The sequence below is a fragment of the Carettochelys insculpta genome, chromosome 2, assembly GCF_033958435.1.
Source record: "Carettochelys insculpta isolate YL-2023 chromosome 2, ASM3395843v1, whole genome shotgun sequence".
Lineage (NCBI taxonomy): Eukaryota > Metazoa > Chordata > Testudines > Carettochelyidae > Carettochelys > Carettochelys insculpta.
The window spans coordinates 75,878,986-75,899,855 of record NC_134138.1 but is presented as its reverse complement, the minus strand read 5'-3'; the positions used below and the strand labels follow the sequence as shown (position 1 = coordinate 75,899,855).

The 20,870-nt window shown below is 40.7% G+C and overlaps 1 protein-coding gene across 1 annotated transcript in view; it reads right to left on the bottom strand.

The window, feature by feature from the left end:
- ATP6V1H (ATPase H+ transporting V1 subunit H) overlaps window positions 1-20,870 on the bottom strand; it is an 88,040-nt gene that overhangs the window by 49,172 nt on the left and 17,998 nt on the right. The window contains exons 3-7 of the mRNA XM_074985793.1: window positions 16,302-16,404; window positions 15,353-15,442; window positions 11,463-11,576; window positions 10,106-10,210; window positions 8,028-8,081 (exon numbers count right to left, since the gene is read on the bottom strand). Coding sequence (XP_074841894.1) covers window positions 8,028-8,081; window positions 10,106-10,210; window positions 11,463-11,576; window positions 15,353-15,442; window positions 16,302-16,404 — 466 coding nt within the window. The remainder of the gene's footprint in view (window positions 1-8,027; window positions 8,082-10,105; window positions 10,211-11,462; window positions 11,577-15,352; window positions 15,443-16,301; window positions 16,405-20,870) is intronic.

Below are 20,870 nucleotides of genomic sequence, written 5' to 3'. Positions count from 1 at the left end.
GAATAGTGCCACAACTTTGGCAGCTAACAAGATACCTTACAAAAGGCAGGTCTTCTGGAAAATCAAGAACTCTAATTGCAATCCACAAAACAAAGCAAGCAGTCCTGTAACACCTCAAAGGCTAACAATTTTATTTATTAGGTAACAAGCTTTCGTGGGTAAGACCCACTTCATCAGCTCTGCCACAGAACCCCTCTATGAGTTTGGATATTAATTCAGAAGCCAAGGGGCAGTGATTAGAGTGAGAAGAGAACATAAGGTGGTGGTCAGTCATGCAGCTTCAGCAGAAAGGAGAAGGATTAAGGGACAACAAAAGTCACAATGTACAGGGCTTTGAAGCCGGTAACAGCACTTGCCCACTGGAGGCAACTGTTGCAAAAATTAGATAAATGCGCGTTACATATTAGTGTATACAGGTGCAAAATAATAGGATATACAAAAAGGACACAGTACATACACAAGATAAGACAGTCTCAGTTCCAAAAACTCAACAATGAAAACAGAGGGCAAAAAACCTTTGAATATAAAAGAGTGTACACAAGTAGAGCCAATTTATAACACACACAACTTCTTATACTTTGGAGGGGCATGTGTAGACACAGCCACGGACCTTTCGGATGGGACATGTAAATGGCATGGATTGGAAATGTTTAATGAGGTGCTGATATGAATATTCAGCACCTCATTAACACAATGACAGCCAGTCACGCTTCAAAAGTGCTGCTTTTAAAATGCAAACTGGCCGTGTACACTTGGGCACTTCAAAATAAACCCCAGACTTCTAAATTCCCTTATTCCCAAAATTAATTGGGAATAAGGGAATTTAGAAGTCTGGGGTTTATTTCAAAGTGCCCGCGTCTACATGGCCAGTTTGCGTTTCGAAAGCAGTACTTTTGAAGCGCACCATTATGTTAATGAGGCACTGAATATTCATATCAGAGCCTCTTAAACAGTCCTGATCCATGTAATTTACATCTCCCTGCCGAAAGGGAGGGGCATGGGTAGACCCGGCCCGTGTGTTAAACCAAAGTCCGTTGTTTTCTTATTCAAGTTTAGAGTGAACCCTCATACTAAATTAATTCTTTGACTTGTTTAGCAGTATGTAAATGACATTATTGGCTGAAGCACTACAACTTCACCAGAAAGATTAACATATATTTTTCCCTAAAATTCACCTCCACTTTTTTTTAAAAGGTGTTTCTTTTAAACACAGTAAAATACATTGGTTATAACAAAAGAGCACGTAAGTTGTAGACTAAGAAAAATTTCCCAAAAGTGAAGTCAGCTATACTGGGAAAGCATCAGAGAGGTAGCCGTGTTAGTCTGTATCTTCAAAAACAGCAAAAAGTCCTGTGGCACCTTATAGACTAACAGATGATGAAGCGGGTCTTTGCCCATGAAAGCTTATGCTCCAAAATATCTGCTAGTCTATAAGTTGCCACAGGACTTCCTGTTGTATACTAGGGAACACTCTAGAAACTCTAGGTGAGGGATGAGTGAAATACAGCCTATGTACTAGACGCAGGCTGCCATGATCCTATGAGCTGCCAATTCCTGCAGTGCAGCGAGGGGCCCTCAAAAAGGCTCTCTGCCATGGACCCACATGGGCCACTCAAAGCTGCCAGCTAGTGGGGTCATGTGTGTCTGAGTGCTGCACACCCTATGGAGGGGCAAGCCTCTGTGCATTGCCCAACTGCAGTGCAATCCTCACTGCACCCATTGGCTAGAAAAGTGCCAATGGGAGCTTACCTGGGCCATATTTGTGGTACAGGCAGTGCACAATGGCCCCCACTTCCACGGCGCATGCAGCACAGATATGCATGTGGCCCCAGCAGCTGGCTGCTTTGAGCTAGCTAGGGTAAGCAACTCCGGAGCAGATCCTACACCTGACAGCCCACCTAACTCCACATGCCCATTCCACAGGTCACATTGCTTTCCTGAACCCAAACCCTCTGAACTCTTGCCCCAAGTCATAATCAGTGCTCCCTCTAGAGTACAGATTTTTTTCCATTCATATGTGGGATGATTTTTGCGTCACTAAGGCATGTGTGAATGTGCAACCTCAGTAGAAAGAAAAAAACCTAGTTGCGGGTGATCCACTCAACAGCTGGGCAGCATTTCAATCTCTCCTGAGCAGCCACACAAGTGCATATCTTCCAGAGAAAACTGATCATAGTCCTTTGTGGTCCCAGGTTGCAACCAAAACCCTCTGCACCCCATTCCCCTGGTTACAACTACCTCTCAGACCCTGCGTCCCCTTCTACACCTCTTTCCTGGGTGAGAATCCTCTCCTGCACCCATACCCTCTCCTGGACCCTACATCCTCTCCTATACACCAATCCTTTACCCCAAGCTCACTTCTGCATCCAACCTCCATTCTACATCCCGCACCTCCTCCATGAATATCACAAAGGAGCTCAGCCCTTGATCACTTACTAAATTACTGGTGTGCTGTCCCATCAAAAATTATTGCCCACCTGTGAGCTAGAATTATTCAAGGTTTGCCCTCCCAGCTCTGAATCTCAGCAGCCCCATTACTGCAATAAAACCTACACAATATGTTGCCTGAAGTTTAAGGTGCAATTTGGTTTGCACATTGTCCTTTACACAGGTACATCGAAACTCTCAAAATGTGATGAGAACAGTACTTCACTCTGATTTCTCTCAAAGCAGCAACAATCTTGACTAACTGATCAGAAAATATGTAGACGTGCTTCACACAAATAATTTCCCCCCACTTACAAGCCTGTGTTTTCACCACCTGCCTACACAATATCATGGTGGACCATCAACACTGTAAAGGGTCACGAATTTCAAAGACTTGAAGGAGGACAGGCATTTCAAGTCAAGTCCTGTATGAAATTAAAAGGTAAAAGACATTAAGTGATGCTTATACTTTTCCACAAGAACTGCACATGAATTCATTACCCTCAGCCCCACTTCCACATTTATATAACCAGAGGCTGAAGGTGATCATTAATGAAGACGTTTCTCTAACAAGTAGGTGTTTGCTTTCATAAACCTCACAAGCAAAAGGTCACATGGAGTGAAGCATCTGCTGTAAACAACAAAACCACTCACTCTTGAAAAAACTGTCTAAACCTAAATAATTGTCCTCATTTATTTGCCCTGGAGGACATCCCTCACTACTACTGAAACTAGTAACTAAACTAACTATCATATCATTAAGATACCACCTTTAAAGTTTTCTTCTAATACTGCTTTCAATTAAAATTAAACCCCTCATATTTTCATTAGGATGAGCCATAATTTCCTGAGATCTGTGTAAAAGGCTGTCAGGGCATCCTTAACTCATCCTCAGTTTACACACTGAAGGTTATGGGAGGAAGATTACTAGCTACTGTTGTAAGGTCCTCTGGAAAAAGACATTAAGTGGAGACTTAAAACAGCAATATTGCAAGGGACTGTCTGAGAATATTTCAACCACCACCTTTAGACCTTGTTTTTACTAGGGAAAAAAAAAGAATAGGTGTTTTACAACCCACTTTAATCTAACATGCACTAAAATCCCAGTGAGAACATGGTAAATTGTTAGTTTTAACCCACATTAGCTGGTAACCATGACCAATTAACATGGGTTAAAACAACAATATATTTTGTCTTCGCTAACTAACAACATAGTTAATACAGGTTAAAAATACATCTTTTTCCCCTGAGTGAAGATACTGTTTTAGGGATTTAGCTTACATTTAAAGAAGCAACTCTAGGTTTATGTTCATAAATCTCTTTTAAAATACATATATCAATGCCTTAAATTTTAAACACACTCTTTGGACCTAAAAATCATTAAATGTCAAACTGTTTATCCTGCCAGAGCTTTTGCAAGAGTGGAATGAAAGTTCTGCACTATATCACAACCATATAGTAAGTTGAAGTTATGAGATTCATTTTCACATGCTACTTTGCCACACTGCACTGCCTATATCACAGTGCAAAACTGAGTCTAATGTTCCCTGATAGAGCAGCATGTAGCTGCCTTTTCTCAGTGTACAAGGTTGGGGAGATGAGGCATGGAATTCTACTCTCCACTAAGCTCAGTTAACTCAAGAAAGAAGGTTTGACATTGCCTAAGAAAGCATAACACTTTTGAGGCATGTTTTTGTAGCTGCATATTGTAGAGGTTTGAGGGAGGGGGAGGATTATTAAATGAAATATTTGCTGTCATATTTATAAGAGGATACATTAAAGAGACAGAAGCAACTTAACTCCTGAGGGCGTCCTTTGCTGCCCATCAGAGTTTGATACTGAATTACTAGTGTTCAGTTTTTAGTATTTAATTGCCCCTTCCTTTCCTTACCACTGACAGCTGTAATTGTAGTATTCTGACTCAGTGTGAATTGATAAGCAGAAGCACAAGGATCTCACATATTTCATGAATAGATAACATTATGCAGCACCTGTTTTAAATAAATACTTTTGTTTCTTGGTGCCATCAAGTGGCAAAATTGTGTAGTACAGCTTGAAATCAAATTACTTTTTATAATTGCCATTCCAAAGATACTGCAGTCAGAACATCCCAACTGTTCATCCATATGAAATTAAATAGTAATGTATCTACTGCCCAAGTAGGCTTTTTTTTTTAACAAAATGCAATACAGATTTTAAAGTATTTAACATATCCTTAAGTTCACACAAGTGAATGTTTTCAGCTCAGCTGTATTTTTTTGCAATTTAAGAATTTTGATTCAACAGGCAAAACATTTTGAACACAACAACTGATAGAAAGTTAAACTATTTCATACTGTTCAGTAAAGTCAAGACAATATTACATTTCAACCCAATGCAATTTTGAACAGTGGATAATAAGCCCTTGGGAAAAACATCAATGTTCAGAATTTAAATATTGATTCTTGTCAATCAGATCACAAAAGAGACACCATCAAAGGACAATTTGTTTTGCATTCAGATGTCACTGTTTATCTACATTTATGCTTCATTCATTCAGCTTTTCAGATATCAGACCAGAAGATCTGTGACAAACTAGTTTCCTCATGTGCAGCCTGCTGACCCCCCCATTCTTCCTCTACCCAGAAAAGAGTATGCACCAAAAGGGTGGGTGGTAGAACACCAGGCGGCGGGAGACAACAACAGGGAGTTTCGATGTAATAATGATGTAACGTTACGGTGGATAAAACTGTGTGGCCAAACTGAGTGTCTGTGGCCAAGTAATTTCCAATGGCATAGTACTGTGTGAACATATGCATGGACAGCCATGTAGCCACTCTACAAATATGATGAATGGACACATTATGGACAAATGCAACTGATGCAGCCATTGCCCTACTGGAGTGGGCAAGTATGGCTGGTGGTGGCTGTTTGCCTTTAGTTTCATCAGCTAGATGAATACAGCCCAATATCCTTTTGGATAGTCTGTGGATATCTTTAACCCCTTTGAATATTCTGTGGAAGATATGAATAATCCATCTTTCCAAAAGGCTTTGTTCTTTGTAGGTAGGAGGCCATCACTCTGCGGACATCCAGCACGTGCATGAATGCTTCACTGGCATTCAGGGATTCAGGGAAGAAAACAGGTAAGTATAAAGGTCCATTACAGCGAAAGTACATAGGTACTTTCGGGAGAAATTTGGGTTGCGGGTGAAGTATGATCTTATCTTTCTGAAACACTGTACATGGTGGTTCTGACATAAGAGCTCCCATTCTTCCCACCCTACATGATAGCTACTAAAATGTGTTCTTTGTGGACAGGTGAAAAAGTGAGCACGTTACCATGGGCTCAAATGGCTCTCTCATGAGTGCTGTTAATACGAGGTTCAGATCCCAGGCTGCTATGGGGTCTTTAATCAGTGGATATGTATTCTGCAACCCTGAGGAACTTTTTGATAATGGGATGTGTAACATAGACAGCAATCATCTCCTGGTGGGTACAATGTTGTAACAGAAGCCAGGTGTACCTGTATGGAGCTAAGTGATAACCACAACTGTTTGAGATATAACAAGATACAGTAGGATGTTTGGAATAGCAGATGAGGTAGAAGAAACCTGCTGTGTTTCACACGAGTTGGTGAAACAGTGCCATTTCTGAGCAAATGGTTTTCTTGCAGATTGTATAGGGGAACTAGTAAGTATCTGCTGTACTGGAATCAAGCAGTTCTCTTCTATTGATGTCAGCCAACGATCAGCCATGCTCTGAGATGCAGATTGTCAACACTGGGCGGGTGAAGAGCTGAGCCTTTGTTGAAGAGCAGGCAGGAGACTGGAGGGAATTGCCAAAGAGGAGCTACCATCTTCATTAGGTAAGGATACCAGATTTGCCTCGGCCAGTCTGGTATTATTACTATTATTTTGGCCTTGTCTTGTTTTATTTTGAGGACTCATATTAGAGGCAATGGTGAAAATGAGTACATCGGGGAGCATTGCAGATTATTGAGACTGCATCTCCTAGAGTCTGTAGTCCTAGATCCACTCTGCAACAGCAGGTTGGGCATTTGGCAGTGTTGCTGGTGGCAAATACGTCTATGCTGGGGTATCCTCATCATCTGAACACCAGTTTTAGGCAACTGGGATTGAGTTCCCATTCATAATTTTTGGTGAAGCATCTCCTAAGATCATCTGTGATAGCATTGTTCTTGCCTGGTAAAGAAGTCACTGCCAGAGTAACACTGTGTGGGTTGCACCACTCCCAGAGACACATTGCCTCCTTACATAGTGGGTAGGATTGTGCTCCGCAGTTTACATAAAACATGGTTGTTATATTGGCTGTTAGTATTTGTACTGTTCTATTTGCTATTAAGAACTGTTGGCAACTGCAAACTGCTCTGGCTTTCAGTAAATTGAGGCGTAACTGGGATTCCTCATGAGACCATTGGCCTTGTGCAGTATGTTCTGCAAGGTGAGCATCTCATCCTATGAGGGATGCATCTGTTGTAATTGTGCATGTAGGCGGTGTCCTTAGGAATGGTATTCCTTTGCGGACGTTCTTGGGTATTGTTCACCAAGATAGTGATGCCTTGATATTAAGTGGTACCTACAGCATTTTGCCCATGCGGTGAAAGTGGGGTTTGTATACTGTGCAGAGCCACATTTGAAGGGCTCTCATGCGAAGGCATGCATAAGGGACTACGAATGTTGCAGCTGCCATGTGGCTGAAAAGTTGAAGACAGGATTTTGCTGTTATCTGGGGACCACTCTGAATAACATGAACTCGACTGGCAATGGTTTGTGCTCTTTTACTGGTAGAGTGGCTGTGGCTGTTGTATGCTGCCCACATAGGCCCCTATGAACTCCAATTCCATTGGGAGTCAACGGGCACTTCTGAAGATTGAGCTGGAGTCCAAGCTCATTGAAGAGGGTTCTGGTTACAGCAACCACACCTTCTGTGGCTGTACAGAGAGGCCCTTTCAGCAGGTAATCATTGAGATAAGGGAAAAAAGGTTATTCCCATCTTTTGTAGGTGTGCCACCACTACAGCTAGTGCCTTGGAAAATTCTCACGATACAGTGGATAAACCAAATGGGAGTACAGTATATTGAGGTTGAAGGTAGGCAGCCAATCTGCCTTCTCCAGGGCAGGGATTATTGTGGCAAGAGTCACTGTTGAAATGATGCATGTGGATATAGCAACTGAGATTGCTCAGGTCAAGGACAGATCTCTACTCTCCCATCTTTTTAGGTGTAGGTAAGTAATCGGAGAAGAAGCCTTTTCCCATGTTCTTTTGGGAGAGGCTCTGTGGCTCCTAGTTGTATTAGATGGAGCTCCTTGGAGAGGGGAGCTCCTTGCTGAGGGCCTCCTTGTGAGGTGGTTGTGGGGTGGGCAAGGGATAGACATAAAAGGGATAGAGTAGGTATAAAACCACAGAAACATCTTTATGATCAATTTACTCTTGCCACATGCCGCTAATCCATTCCACAGCCTATTTAGCTTTCAAGGTTGGTTATAGTCTGGGCCTGTTTAACCCTGACTGTTTCCATTTTAAATGTTGGTTAATAATAGAGACTTCTAATATTCTGAGAGGCCACTACATTAACAATTTATGAAGAGATACTCACATCACTTGTTGAGACTGTTCCTGTTTCAATAGCACCCATGGTACCACGAAGTTTCTAGTGCAAAAACAAAAGTGGTTAACTTTTTTTTGTTAATCCAACTCTATTTTTTTAAACAATTTTTTGAAAAACAGGATTGTCCCTGAGTCCTACAAGTACAATTTCCTCGGTTTTGTACAGGCCATTTGAGAGTCCCGAGTTTCACTGCCCTCCACTCCTTCCACTCAGACTATTCCAATAGATCATGTGAGTTCCAGAAAGTCCTTTTCACATGTGACTAACCTAATATCTAATGAAAAAGAGAACCGCACTAATTCTACCCACACAAACTCTGACAATAACTGGCAAATGGTGAAGCATCCTCTCCTAATCCAGTGTTTGGACTTCCCCGGTTTACATGAAGGTGGTAAGAACAGCAATACCCAAGTAGTTCAGGACAAGTGTTATGAGATAAAGGAGAAAATGTGCTTCAGTGAGAGTTCTTATACATAACACCTATCAGAGTCAGTCTCAGGATGGGACAAGCAGAAAGATTATATCCCTACACTGGATAACCATCAATAAATGACCATGAAACTGCTCACAAATTCAGGAAGCAGAAACAAAATTCAGCAGTTCAAAAAAATCCAGTGTGAAGATATCTATTTGGCAAGGACAGTGACGTACTATTTGGACATAATTCATAAAGTATTTTCACCGTCTATAACACAGTCAGGATTACCTCCAGAGATCACAAAATATATTGCAGAATTTTAAAAGATGCATTCACAACAACGTTCTTTATATTTGAAATTTTACTGCAAAGGATCTAAAAACACTGGAAGCAATTTGAAAATATCAAGGCACATTTCTGAGTTTTTAAAAACAGTCACTCTCCAGATTCTTGTTTTTCTAGTAACCATATGACAGTGTTTTTCTAAAGGTCCTGGTTTGCAAAAATATTTCTGTATATGGTTGGTAATAAAATCTACTGAACTGGGTCTGAACTTACTAGATTTCAGTTGCACTGCAACGCACCATCAATTAGGAATGACCAACAGTTTGCTATTTGTAGACAACCTTACACAAAAGTAACACCACCCATATTAAAGAGCAAAGAAACATAGTTCTGTTTCTGAAGAACAAGTCATTCTTACAATATCAGAGTTATGGCCACATATCAATATTGCTCAAATATTTATGTACTTTTAGGTGGCTTCATAGCTTCAGATGTTTCAGTTTAAACATCTAAAAGGGAACTTTTTATTTTTTTAAATAGACTCTTCAATCTAGCAGAAAAGTACAGCATGGTCCAATGGCTAGAACTTGAAGTCATACCAGAAATAAAGCATGAATTTTCAACCACAAAAATAACTGACCATTGGAACAAGGGTTGTGGTATATTCCGACAGGCAATTTTTAAATCAAGATGGGATATTTTTCTAAAAGATATACTCTAGGAATTATATTTGGGAAATTCCATGGCTTGTGTTGTACAGGAGATTAAACTAAATGGACTTGTTTCTTCTGCCCCGCTGCCATCCACCACACCAAAAAGTCCCTTTTCTTATTTTAGCTGAAATTCAATATATAGGTTGAACCTCTCTAATCCAGAGCTCTCTCATCTGGCAACATCAATAATCCAGCACGATTTTAGTTATCCAGATAAGTTTCCTGTGGTCCCATAAAATTTATTTACACCCATTAGTCCTGGCTCTCAATGTTCTGTACTGTTATTTAGCTCTAATTTACCCCAAGTGTCTTCTAAGAGCCCAGTAAGCAGTGGAAGTGTTGGTAACGGGTTAGGCAATATTAACCTCCCATGGTCTGGCAAATTCTCTTATTCGGCACCAGTCACTTCCTGAGGGTGCTGGATGAGAGAGGTTCAACCTGTACTTCCAAATACTGCATATGCGAAAACATAAAAATGTCTTATTTTAGAAAGTAAGTCTAAGATTTTGAAAGTTACGCAGATAATTTCTGAAGTCTAAAGCTTTTTTAAAAATAATGCATATTTTGTTAATACAGTTACACTTGACGTGCTTGTTGTGGGTTTAAAAATGGAAACTTTTCAAGAGAGTGTATTTTTAAAAGCTTTTTACCTGTGAACTAAGTTGAGTTTTAATCCAGTTGAAGTAATAATTCAGATCACTGCCTTCCATCAGCTCTTTTCCCCATGCAGCCAATTTGGCAATAATTCTTGCTGCCTGAAAAAGATTTTGGTAAACAGAACTTCAGCTGCAAGTGACTAAAGATTAAGCGAAGAAAAGAAATACTGTTGTATGCTTTAGAAACCAATTTCAGTGAAAATGTTGTTACTTACACAAAAATGCTACTTCTTTACTTGTATTATAAACCAAATTCTTATCATTTGGTTTCTTCATATCTAGTATTTGTCCCTCAGCTTTGTCTGTTAGCTCTGTACCTCATTAGTATTCAGAAACAGTCTATACAGATCAGAAGTTATACAGTAAAAGAAAAATCTACAACAGCATTGTTGCAATCTAAGGCTCAGGCCCTACAACTGGCTCCTTTCAGTGGCAGGTGTCTGCAAATACAAAACCAGTTGCGGGATCCTGTCCTAATTGGGGATATAACATTGATGAACATCAGTTTTAGTTATTTTAGGCTCACAAATATAAATTCACAAAGACATCCTAAATAAATACATACCCCTATATTGACAAAATAAATATAGTTTTCCAGAAGAAAGACTTTTGTTTTTTCATTTTGTTTAAAAGGAAAAAAAATAATAGAACAAGTACAAATGAAAAGAGATGGAATCATTTGAGGAGGAAATTATGCAACACTGAATAAAGCTTTCGTAAATATTTCTCCATGATGCCTATGACACAAAAGAAACATACAAACTGGATCATTTCCTATGCTTATAGTCTTAAGTTACAAACATTCAAGGAATTCTTTGAAGAAAATAGTTAAATTCTGCAGCAGGACTTTTAAACTCTCCAGCACTCAAATGGAGCAGACAGGAGAATCTACAATAACCTCGGCTTTTACAAATTATATATGAAAGTGGATAACATGTATGCTACAAAATTTCATACCAAAACGCATAACTGCAGAGGATTCAGGGGTTGGTGATGTTTGATATAATGTCAATCAGCTTTTCTAATAACTGAACAGATTTCTTTTAAGAACACTGTTTTTCTCTCAGACATTTCCGATCAGTGGGCCAAACATTAAAATTTAAAAAAAAAAAAAAAAAAAGAACCATAGTTCTACATGACACTATTTTGATTCTCAGGAAAAGCAGCAAGAATTTTGTAACAAAGGGTCATGCAAAATTTAGTGCGTAACAAAACTGGTTTACCTGACTCGTAGAAGAAAATGCATTTTCAACAAAAGAAATAAGTTTTATGAATCTGCAAACTCCAAAAGAAAATAGATACCTATCTTCACCACAGCCTTTTTGGAGATGGACGCATTTTTAAAGCTTACCATGTGCACAGTGAAGAGATCTTGGCGGTTCAACATAGGCAGAAAGTAGGACCATGCAGTGTTCTTACCGCGTTTTGCATAGTCAAAGAAAATACTAACTCGTTGATGATGTTCCTACAAAGGAGGAGGGAAGGAGAAGCTTATGAGTATTTCAGTCATAATTTTATCTTATTTTTTATTACTTTGTCTTATGGTTTCATAAGGTACATTAAGAAAGACACATTTCCTGTGTCAATCCTTCTCACTTTAACTGCTACCACACAGCCTTGCTGGGCATCCCAAGTGCTGAAACCCAGACTTAAACCGCTGTTCCATGCTGGTTTAAAAGACAGATTCCTCTGTCTCACCCCCCTGGAGCTATACTTCAGTTTATGCTGTGGCTGCTTAAAGGAAAAGCATGCTCCCTTCTGACTCCAACATTCTGAATGAAATGTTATATAACTTCTGCGAAGGGTACATTTTCAGAGGGTCACAATTGTGCCTCCATATGAAATTAGTGAATTTTGTCCATTAATTTTTCCCCCACATTATTTCTTGCATGCACTCACTTTGCTTACATAAATTTGCAACTGTTTTGCATTTTCAAGTGTCTGTGCATGCACAAGAATGTTCTACATAATCCTGAAAGTCTGTCCTAAAGACTAGAGGGGCTTAGCTCCAAATGAAAACTCCCCTAATTGGAACCCAGCCAGGTCAACACTCGACCAAGAAATAGTTTTAAGATACACAGTTCCAGCTATGACAACTGCATAGCTGGAACTGACATATCATAGACCAATTTTTCTGTCAGTCCACACAGCAGGAAGTCAATGGGAGAAATTCTTCCATCAGCCTCCCTTACTCCTAACGACAATGAGGAGTACATGGGCTGACTGTAGACCCCTGATGGTCCCCACTAGGCACACTAAATTGGACCCTGGAAGGCTGACCCTGAATGAGTCGATCTTCCAGTAAGCGTAGCCATATCCTTAGAGTTGTACAGAAACACTAGCCACAGTTGTGGTGTTTTCTGTTCTGTTTTTAATGCTAGTTTCAAACCACAGTTTAATGAGCAGACACCACATATACTAACCCAGAAATAAAACTGAATGCCACTTCTCTCTCCACATTATTCTTTATTATACTTTGTATATTACACAGACAGACACCAGCATGATTCATATGGCACTAAATTTTATAAGAACAAAACACCAAAGCTGCCCCCCACCCCTAAAATAACCTCAACATTATCTTTCTTAAAACAAATCATTCAGATTGGGATATAGTGTATTTATAATGTACACAATATGGTATATCATGTGATAGAATTTCTACTTTCACTTCCTACCTATGTGTAGCTATAGAAACATTCAATACACAAGGTACGTATAAGCATTATATTTTTCCTGCTCCTTCCAACAGCTTTCTATGAAACCAGCTCCCGAGTTTAACACCACCACAAGAAGCTGCTCCTTTTTATTTCCTTCATTTCTCTATATACTCCCTCCAAGTGAGAGCTAGCATATAGAAAAATATCCTTGACAAATGCAAACATTTAACAGCTAACATGGACCTGCGGTGCTCTCTAACATTTCCCTTATTACTTTCTCCTTCACCTGAGATGCACTACAGAGAGTTGTTAAGCAATTCTTTCTGAATTTCTTTGCTGAGACTGGAAGCACATCAGGCTGAATCAAGTGAACAGCATTTCTTCCCATAGCATCAATAGTATTTAAGAATTCTTACACTCTAGACCAGTAGAAGTTACCTGTCAGAACTGATTGGGCTTCCAAAAAAGAGAGGAAGCTATGACTCTCTGCAAACAAGGGCAGAGTTACAGGACAGAAACATCCCCGGCAGAGCTGTACTTCCTTCCGTTTACTTTGAACAAATGCAATTTATAATTTCAACTAGGTTAACAGAGAACCATTGAGAATCACAGAAACCTATGGCTGGAAGGGTCTTCGACTGGGCCATAAAATCTAACCAGGATGCTAATCCAGGATCAAGTAAACCTAGACCAGGACTCAGCAACCCCTGGCAGGCAAGCCAATTTTCTTCCGCACACAAGGCGGCCCACCCCTCCTCCACCATGCAGTTGAGAACTTGCTCAAAGCCATGCTGCTTGTGAATTAACAAAAAACCAACTAATGCCACTAACTACCACCTAAACAGTAAGGCTCTGCATCTTAATTTATTTGTTAATTAAGCTGTTTTAAGTAGGACTATTAGTAACTATAAAAAAGTATCACCGGCATTCAGACTGCACACAGATGAAAAATTTCAGCACTCTGCCTCTAATGATTGCTGTTTCCTGATGTAGATGTTCTCTAACATACAGCTAAGAGACCCCTTTAATGTTTTGGAATAAAAAGTACATTGTTTCACTTTCCTACAGTTAATTTGCCTAAAAAATGCTGTGCTTTAAAAATGAATGGATACTCTCATACACAATGCCTATGTGGAAAGCACTCAGACGTTATGGTGAAAACATTTCTGAATAGCAACTGGCTGGTACAATACATTTATAAATAAGTTAGGTGATTCAGAAGCAATATCAAATGACTCCCCAGGTACGCAATAATATGTTATTTTCTGTAGTTCCCAACCAGACCCAATCTACTGATGCACAGGCAATATCTAAGTGTTCATATGCTTGGAAAATTTCAATTGCTCTGGCTAACATTCATGCTGTTTTGAGGGCATTGTGGATTGCTTCTGAATTAACTGACAATGTATTTATATAGTTTGATCCTGGTAGTTGTATAGGTGGACTCCTACAATGTTACTGATGATAAATTTAGAACTAACAAAAAGGATTGGTTTAAGCTACTATTCTCAGACATTAAAATACAGTTTGTCACCTTGATAACCTGTTCCATTGTGCATATTGTCCTGCAAGGGCAGGGATAGCTCAATTGTTTGAGCATGAGCCTGCTAAAACCAGGGTTATGAGCTCAATTCTTGAGGGGGCCATTTAGGGATCTGAGGCAAATAGATTTAAAAAAAAAAAAAAAAAAAACTATCAGGGATGGTGGTAGGCTCTGCTGTGAGTACAGGGGACTGGACTCAAGATCCCTTCCAGCTCTGAGAGATATAGGTACAGTAGGGTCTCAATATTTGTGAACCTTAAGTTTGCAAGTTCAAGTATTCATGAGCAGCTGCTTCCTTGGGGCACTGGACAGGACTGCCCACCACTGCCACTTCCCCCAGGGCCCTGAAAAGGAGCACCAGCAGCCAGGCTCCAAGTAGGAACGGCATTTGTGAAATTCAACATTTGCAAGGGTTCTCGACACAGAACCCTCACGAATGCTGAGACCCTACTGTATAGATATATCGCTTTATATGAACTTAATTGTTCCAAAATGAAGAGTAAACAAAACTCCAAAAAAAGACAGCAACATGCAGTGTTTGTGTTTCAATGTTTACCTAATGTTAGGCACACTAAGAGATGGGTCTTGCATCTGCCTGAAAAATATGGCCAAACTTAAACCTCGCCTAACAATATAACTGCACAATTTTCAACTAAATTAACCAGGGGATTGTATAGATGATATATAGCAAATTAGGCTGTGGGCTCTAATCCTTGAGGTTAAAGATATTCAACAGCTACTTCATCTCCTGCAAGCACCCTTTCCATGTATTAAGTGTAACTGGGATCCAGTGTGATCATGTACTTGAAGATCCAGAAGTATCATAAAAGTATCAGCACAAAGAGGCCAAGTTACATTTGTATGTAAAACCTTAACTGTGGCATTTCCCAAATGTTGAGTGCTTGGCTTTGCAGCCTGAATTGACGTTCTCTGAATGAAGTATTACATAGATACACACATACAAAGAGCTCAAACTTAGATCAAGACATATCCCAGCATCAAAGAGGAAGACAAATATAAAACAGCTTATTGACCTACTTGCAGCATATCATCAATCATAGTTAGAATGTACTGAACTGTCTGCTCCTTGGAGATATGAGTCATCAAGTTTATGAATGTTTTAGCACACTAGAAAATAAAATACATGACAATTAATACTAGCCATTGTTCTATAATATGCAGTAAAATGTCATAAAGGCAAAATGTGAATTTAAAATGTAAGCATGCTCATAACTTACTCATTTACAAATAATATTAATACATTTGACATTCAAATGAAATATTTTGGCATACTGTTCATTACCTTTTAGAAATTTTCTATGGCATTCAATGGAAATCGTAAATAGTAACTAGCAGGAGATAGCAAGCTTCCTCAAGGGGCTTTGTCAAAAGATTAATAAGACAGAACTATAATCTTTCCTTCATTTAATTTAAGGAAAAAAAAATCACAAGATACAGGCAAATTTAGTGACAAATGCTGAAGGGTTTGCAAGTTACTCTCCATCAACCATGCAGGACCAGCACTTGGAAGGCTTATCTGGCCTGCCCATATGTTTATGACTGGAAGATAGATACAAGTTGGACCTTAAAGAGTTATTCCAACTGCTTTCCTCCCTACAGCACAATTTAATCATGATATATCTGCAGCAGATTTCATGAACTGCTAGAGTAAGACATTCATGCTTTATCTTATTTCAAAAGAAAATGAAAGCAAGCATCTGGAGAGTAAGGGAAAAAGAGCTGAGGAGAAGCTAGAAAGAGACACAAGAGAGACTTCTCAGCTAAAACACATTTAAAAATTGAAGAGGTCTGTTAAAAAAATGGCCAAGTTGAATTCACAAAAATTTACTTGCAATGGATGTGAAGCCCTACTAAAACTTGCTAAACAATGTAACAGCAAAATATATTTCCAACATTTAATTAGAATATGGTAAGAGATCATGTCTCCCCAACAACAACAAAAAATTTAAGAAGAAAGCCTGGTTACCTGATTGCCTTCAGTTTGCAGCAAACCTTGTTTTTCTTCCGGACTCCTCTTCTGCTCAAATCTTTGAATAAATTCACAATCTTCACCTGAAATCATCTGTCCTCTGAAAAGCAAAATACAAAGAAGGTGGAACTTTCTGTATCTCAATTATTTCAGCCTTGTTTCTTTCAAGATAGTATTTGACATGAGAGGCATTCTTCCTTTATTAAAGTTATAATAAATTCAGCTCTACAGTGGTGGGTGAGGCAGTCTTATTCTGCTGAGAACCTCACATGCAAAGAAATCAAAATTCTCAATATAGGGAATTATTTAACATGCAGTTCTGTGTTTCTTGACTGCTCAACAGCATCACCTCGGTCATCCTGAAGCTGCATCTGTAGCATGTAAGGAATGCTTGAGAGATGCAATACTGATTTTACTGAAGTACATATTGAAGATAACCTGCAACACAGTTATAATCCCACTGAAAAACCACGTACAAATGCATCATAAAATAAGACTAACAAGTTTTGTTAGAAGATTTAATGCCAAAAATGAAGTGTGTAGGGACAGAAAAATTGTTGGAAATAAAATTGTGGTTTCTTGATTATTGACTTTTTTCAAAATTTTTCACACACATGGTTTCAACTGGTTAATTCATGGCGATGTTTGGTAAATTCACCACTTTCTATTCTCATTCCTCTTTAGCTAGCTTTGTGAGGTTAGCAAGGAGTTTCTTCCCAGATCACATTGGCAGTGACCCTGAGAGTTTTTCTCCTTTCTCTGTAGCCTGTGGAGGCAGGTTGCTTGCCAGGATTAGTTAAGTAGATTGAACTACTAATTTCCCTGTTATTTCAGGGGCCTTTGGCACTAGTGCACCTGGTTTCCTTATATTCTCTGCCTAAGGCACATAGTACAGTAAAATTCCTTTAATCTGGCCTCTGATGGCCCAGCATCTTGCAAAAATAGTCCCATTTATGGAGATAATCCTGTAAAATTTGATAGTCCAGCACACAGAAGTCCCCTGAGACACACATGCCTCTAAATGCATGTAAATCGGGTGGTGAGTTGGGGCCATGGGAGGGGGGGCAGTTAAGGCTGGGATGGGTTAGAGCTGCAGGGGGGGTTGGTGGCAGCGGGCACCCCAGGAAAGTCTACAGTTGCTAATGTTTAGCTACAATCTTCTACTCATTACAAATCAAAACTTACTCCCACATCTGATAATGAGCCAGACTAGGCAGCAGAAACAGCACTTCGTCTGTGACCACAACACCCCCTCCTGCTCCTCAGAAAGCAGGGGCTTTTGAAATCAGGGGGTTGTTTCAAAAGGCCCCCAGCTACACGGGCAGCATGCATTTTGAAAGCAGCACTTTCGAAGCGTGCGTGGCCACCATTATGCTAATGAGGCACTGCATATTCATGGTAGTACCTCAGTTGCATCTGCCAAAGTGCTTTATTATCATGCCCCTTCCAAAAGCGGGTGGGGGGGCGCTAGTGTGGCCACAGCCTTATTGTCTAGGTAGAAGAAGGAAAATGGAGTAACCAAAGGAAGATGAAAACCTGCAGCGTTAATGCTTGCTGAGTATCACAGGTTAACACTCGAAGGGACCAAGTGAGAAGCAGAAGCTCTTCTGAGAAATGGAGAATTGTGCACTAGCCATACAATGTCAAAAGTACACAGGCTGAAAGCATGACATTACTGATCCTTGTTTCAGTCTTTCCAGCATTTCTAACTCTTCTTACATTTCCACTGAGTCAAAGGTATTTTCCACCTACCACAGCCACGAAGAACAAATTCTTCTAAACAGCTGCTTCCATGATCTGAATCACTGCCTGCAGGAGGTCCCTGATTAAAATATGACAAAAACTTCTGCCAGTTCTCACAAGAGGCTGAAATTCAGTTATCCCTGTAGCACGTTCACTGGGATTTGTGAAGTACAGAAAATGCTCTGTGCTTTTTCTTCTTCTGAATTAAATGCCACTGTTACTTGGGCCCAGCCCAATGTACCTGCATCAAGTTAACTGGACCCTTTAAGGGGAGTGAGGTCAGTCATAATTTGTTAGCTGCTTCCCAGTGTGAGTATATGGGGCTAGGGAAGTTCATGTGACAGCTTCACAGATACCTGGGCTTTAGAAAATGATAGATGAGATCTGTCTGGAGTACAATCACAGAAAATGGAGCAGGCTGAGGTAGAAGGCCCTGGAGCAAGGGTCTGCAGGGCATTATGTATTTCAGGAGAATCAGCCTGGGAACCCAGTGCTCTATATCAGAGCAGGGAAGGAGTCAAACAGCAGCTCAGGAAGGGCTGAGAAGAATTCAGAAGGGGAACTAGCCGAGGGGATAAGTGATCTATCCCAGAGCCAGAAAAATCTCACAGGTAGAGAGAAAGGGACCCAACAATCATGGCCTAAAAATAATGTTTTAAAAACATGGAGCTGCATTTCAAAAGAGTTGCTCCTGCCGTCTCAGACCCCTCCCACACACAACCTCTTATGCCTCCATGTTTATGTTTAGTGGTAAGCATCTATTTAAATCTGTGTGTATAGGCATGCCAAGATGGCTTACGGTGGGCAAACAAGGAAGAATACATTGTCACTTCTCCCCTCACAGAGAGAGGACCATCACAGTGATTTTCTCCTGATCTCTTCTAATCGGGTGGGGTGGGGGGAGCACATGTTCCCCTGAATACAAGTTTGCTGCCAGCAACAACAATGGAAAAAACTACTCAAGGCCTCATTTTTATTTCAATTTTTGGTTTTTCAATTTAACCAGGATTTCCAAGAGCAGAAATACAGAATGAATACTTTTTTGTATTTTGTAACCTATTGCTGTTCAATATTATTTAACACCGCCCCATAAGCATCCATTTCTCAGCACAGGAAGCTGTCAAGTCACTACTACCAGAAAGATTTATAAAGCCAAGTCTCACCGGTGCCCTTATGACAGTAGCTTCTGGCAAGATGGAGGTGATTTTTATAGCAAAGCCCACGGAATCTGTGATGCCTCCTGGGATTAATCTGTACAGTAAGGATGGGGAACCTATAGCCCACAGGCCAGAGCCAGCCTCCAGCTTGCCTTGATCCAGGGCTCTCACTCTCACACACATGCACACACACCTGCAGTGAAATGAGCTCCAGCCCTGTGGCAAGTCTCCAAGCCCCAGCGCCTCCCTCTGCAACTGAAGAGCCAATACCCTCTCTGTGCTGAGGGGGGAAGCAGCAGGGAGCTGGTGCTAAAGCTCTGCTTGGCAGTGGGAGGAAACCTGTCTGAACTGCCATTCCTGTTCCCCTTCCCTTAGCTAGCCCAGCTGGGAGACCAGCAGCACAGGAACGCTCCCTGCACTTTCCCACAGGCTCCAACCCCATCACTCCCATTTGCCAGAAATTGTGGACAATGGGAGTGGTGCCTGCAAGCACAGGGCAGTGCAGAAGCACCTGTGCCTCCTGGGAGCTCAACCAAGTGTGTGCCCCAAACCCCACCCAGACCCTACACTCCCACCCCCTACCTACTCCTGCAGCCCACCTCCCACCAAGACCCCCCACACCCTCCAGGCTCCTCCTACACCTTACCTCCTGTGCACAGCCCCCCCTCCCCCCCACACACACTGCCAGGCCCCTTCCTGGACCTCACCTCCCCCTCCCAACCAGATCCTGCACCTGTACCCACAGGACCCTGCCACATCCAACCTCTCGCCCAGACCCAGCAACCCAGTCCCCTCCCAGACTCAATTTCCCACCAAATTCTGTGCTCTACCCTGGCACCCTATGTCCCTCCCAAACCCCACACACCCTCAGCCTGCTCCCCAGCAGCCCTCTCCCAAACTCTGAACCCCTCATGTCTGGCCCCACCCCAGAGCCTAGCAGTGCACCACAAAATCTACTAGCCCAAGGCCAACAGAAGAAATCATCCAGCCCCGGTGGGGAAGCCCTGAACCCTGGTACCCCAAACTGCATGAGTGAAGTGTGTGCGTGTGTCTTTATTTTTCCCGCTTCTCAGTTGGAGCCAGGTCAGTGAAAGGTGTGGAGGTTTTTTTTCTTTATTTTGTCTTGTTTTTGCTTATCACTTGTACGTGGCCCTGACCCAGAAAAGGTTCTCCATCCCTGCCGTGCTATTTTGGACAGACAAGAAATTTGCATGAGAATACAATCCGCTTTGGCCAAGTTCAAATATTCCAAACAAACAAAGTAATCAGAAAATATCCACTTTACTATTTTTAGAACACGTCACACTTGCATTGCACTTGTCAGCTTCAGAGAACATTAAGAGATAAGAAGAGCCCTTGATTACAACTTTAGAGTTTGAGAACCATCAATGCAAAAATAAGGAATGCCAGTTTATTTTAAAAAAAAAACTGGCAGAAGTTTACCAACTGTCAAAGAAAAAGCTTAAACAAATGAAGTCCTCTACTTTGATCTAACATTAAAGCTCAGGGGAACCAAAGGCACAGGAAGCCACTCCCTGAAACAAAGGAAGAATTGATGTTTAATATTTATTTATAAGCACCAGTCTGAGCAGACATATGTGGAAAGGGTTATATAAAACAAGTTTGACAGTTTAGCAAATAATCCATTAATATTTCATCAAGGACT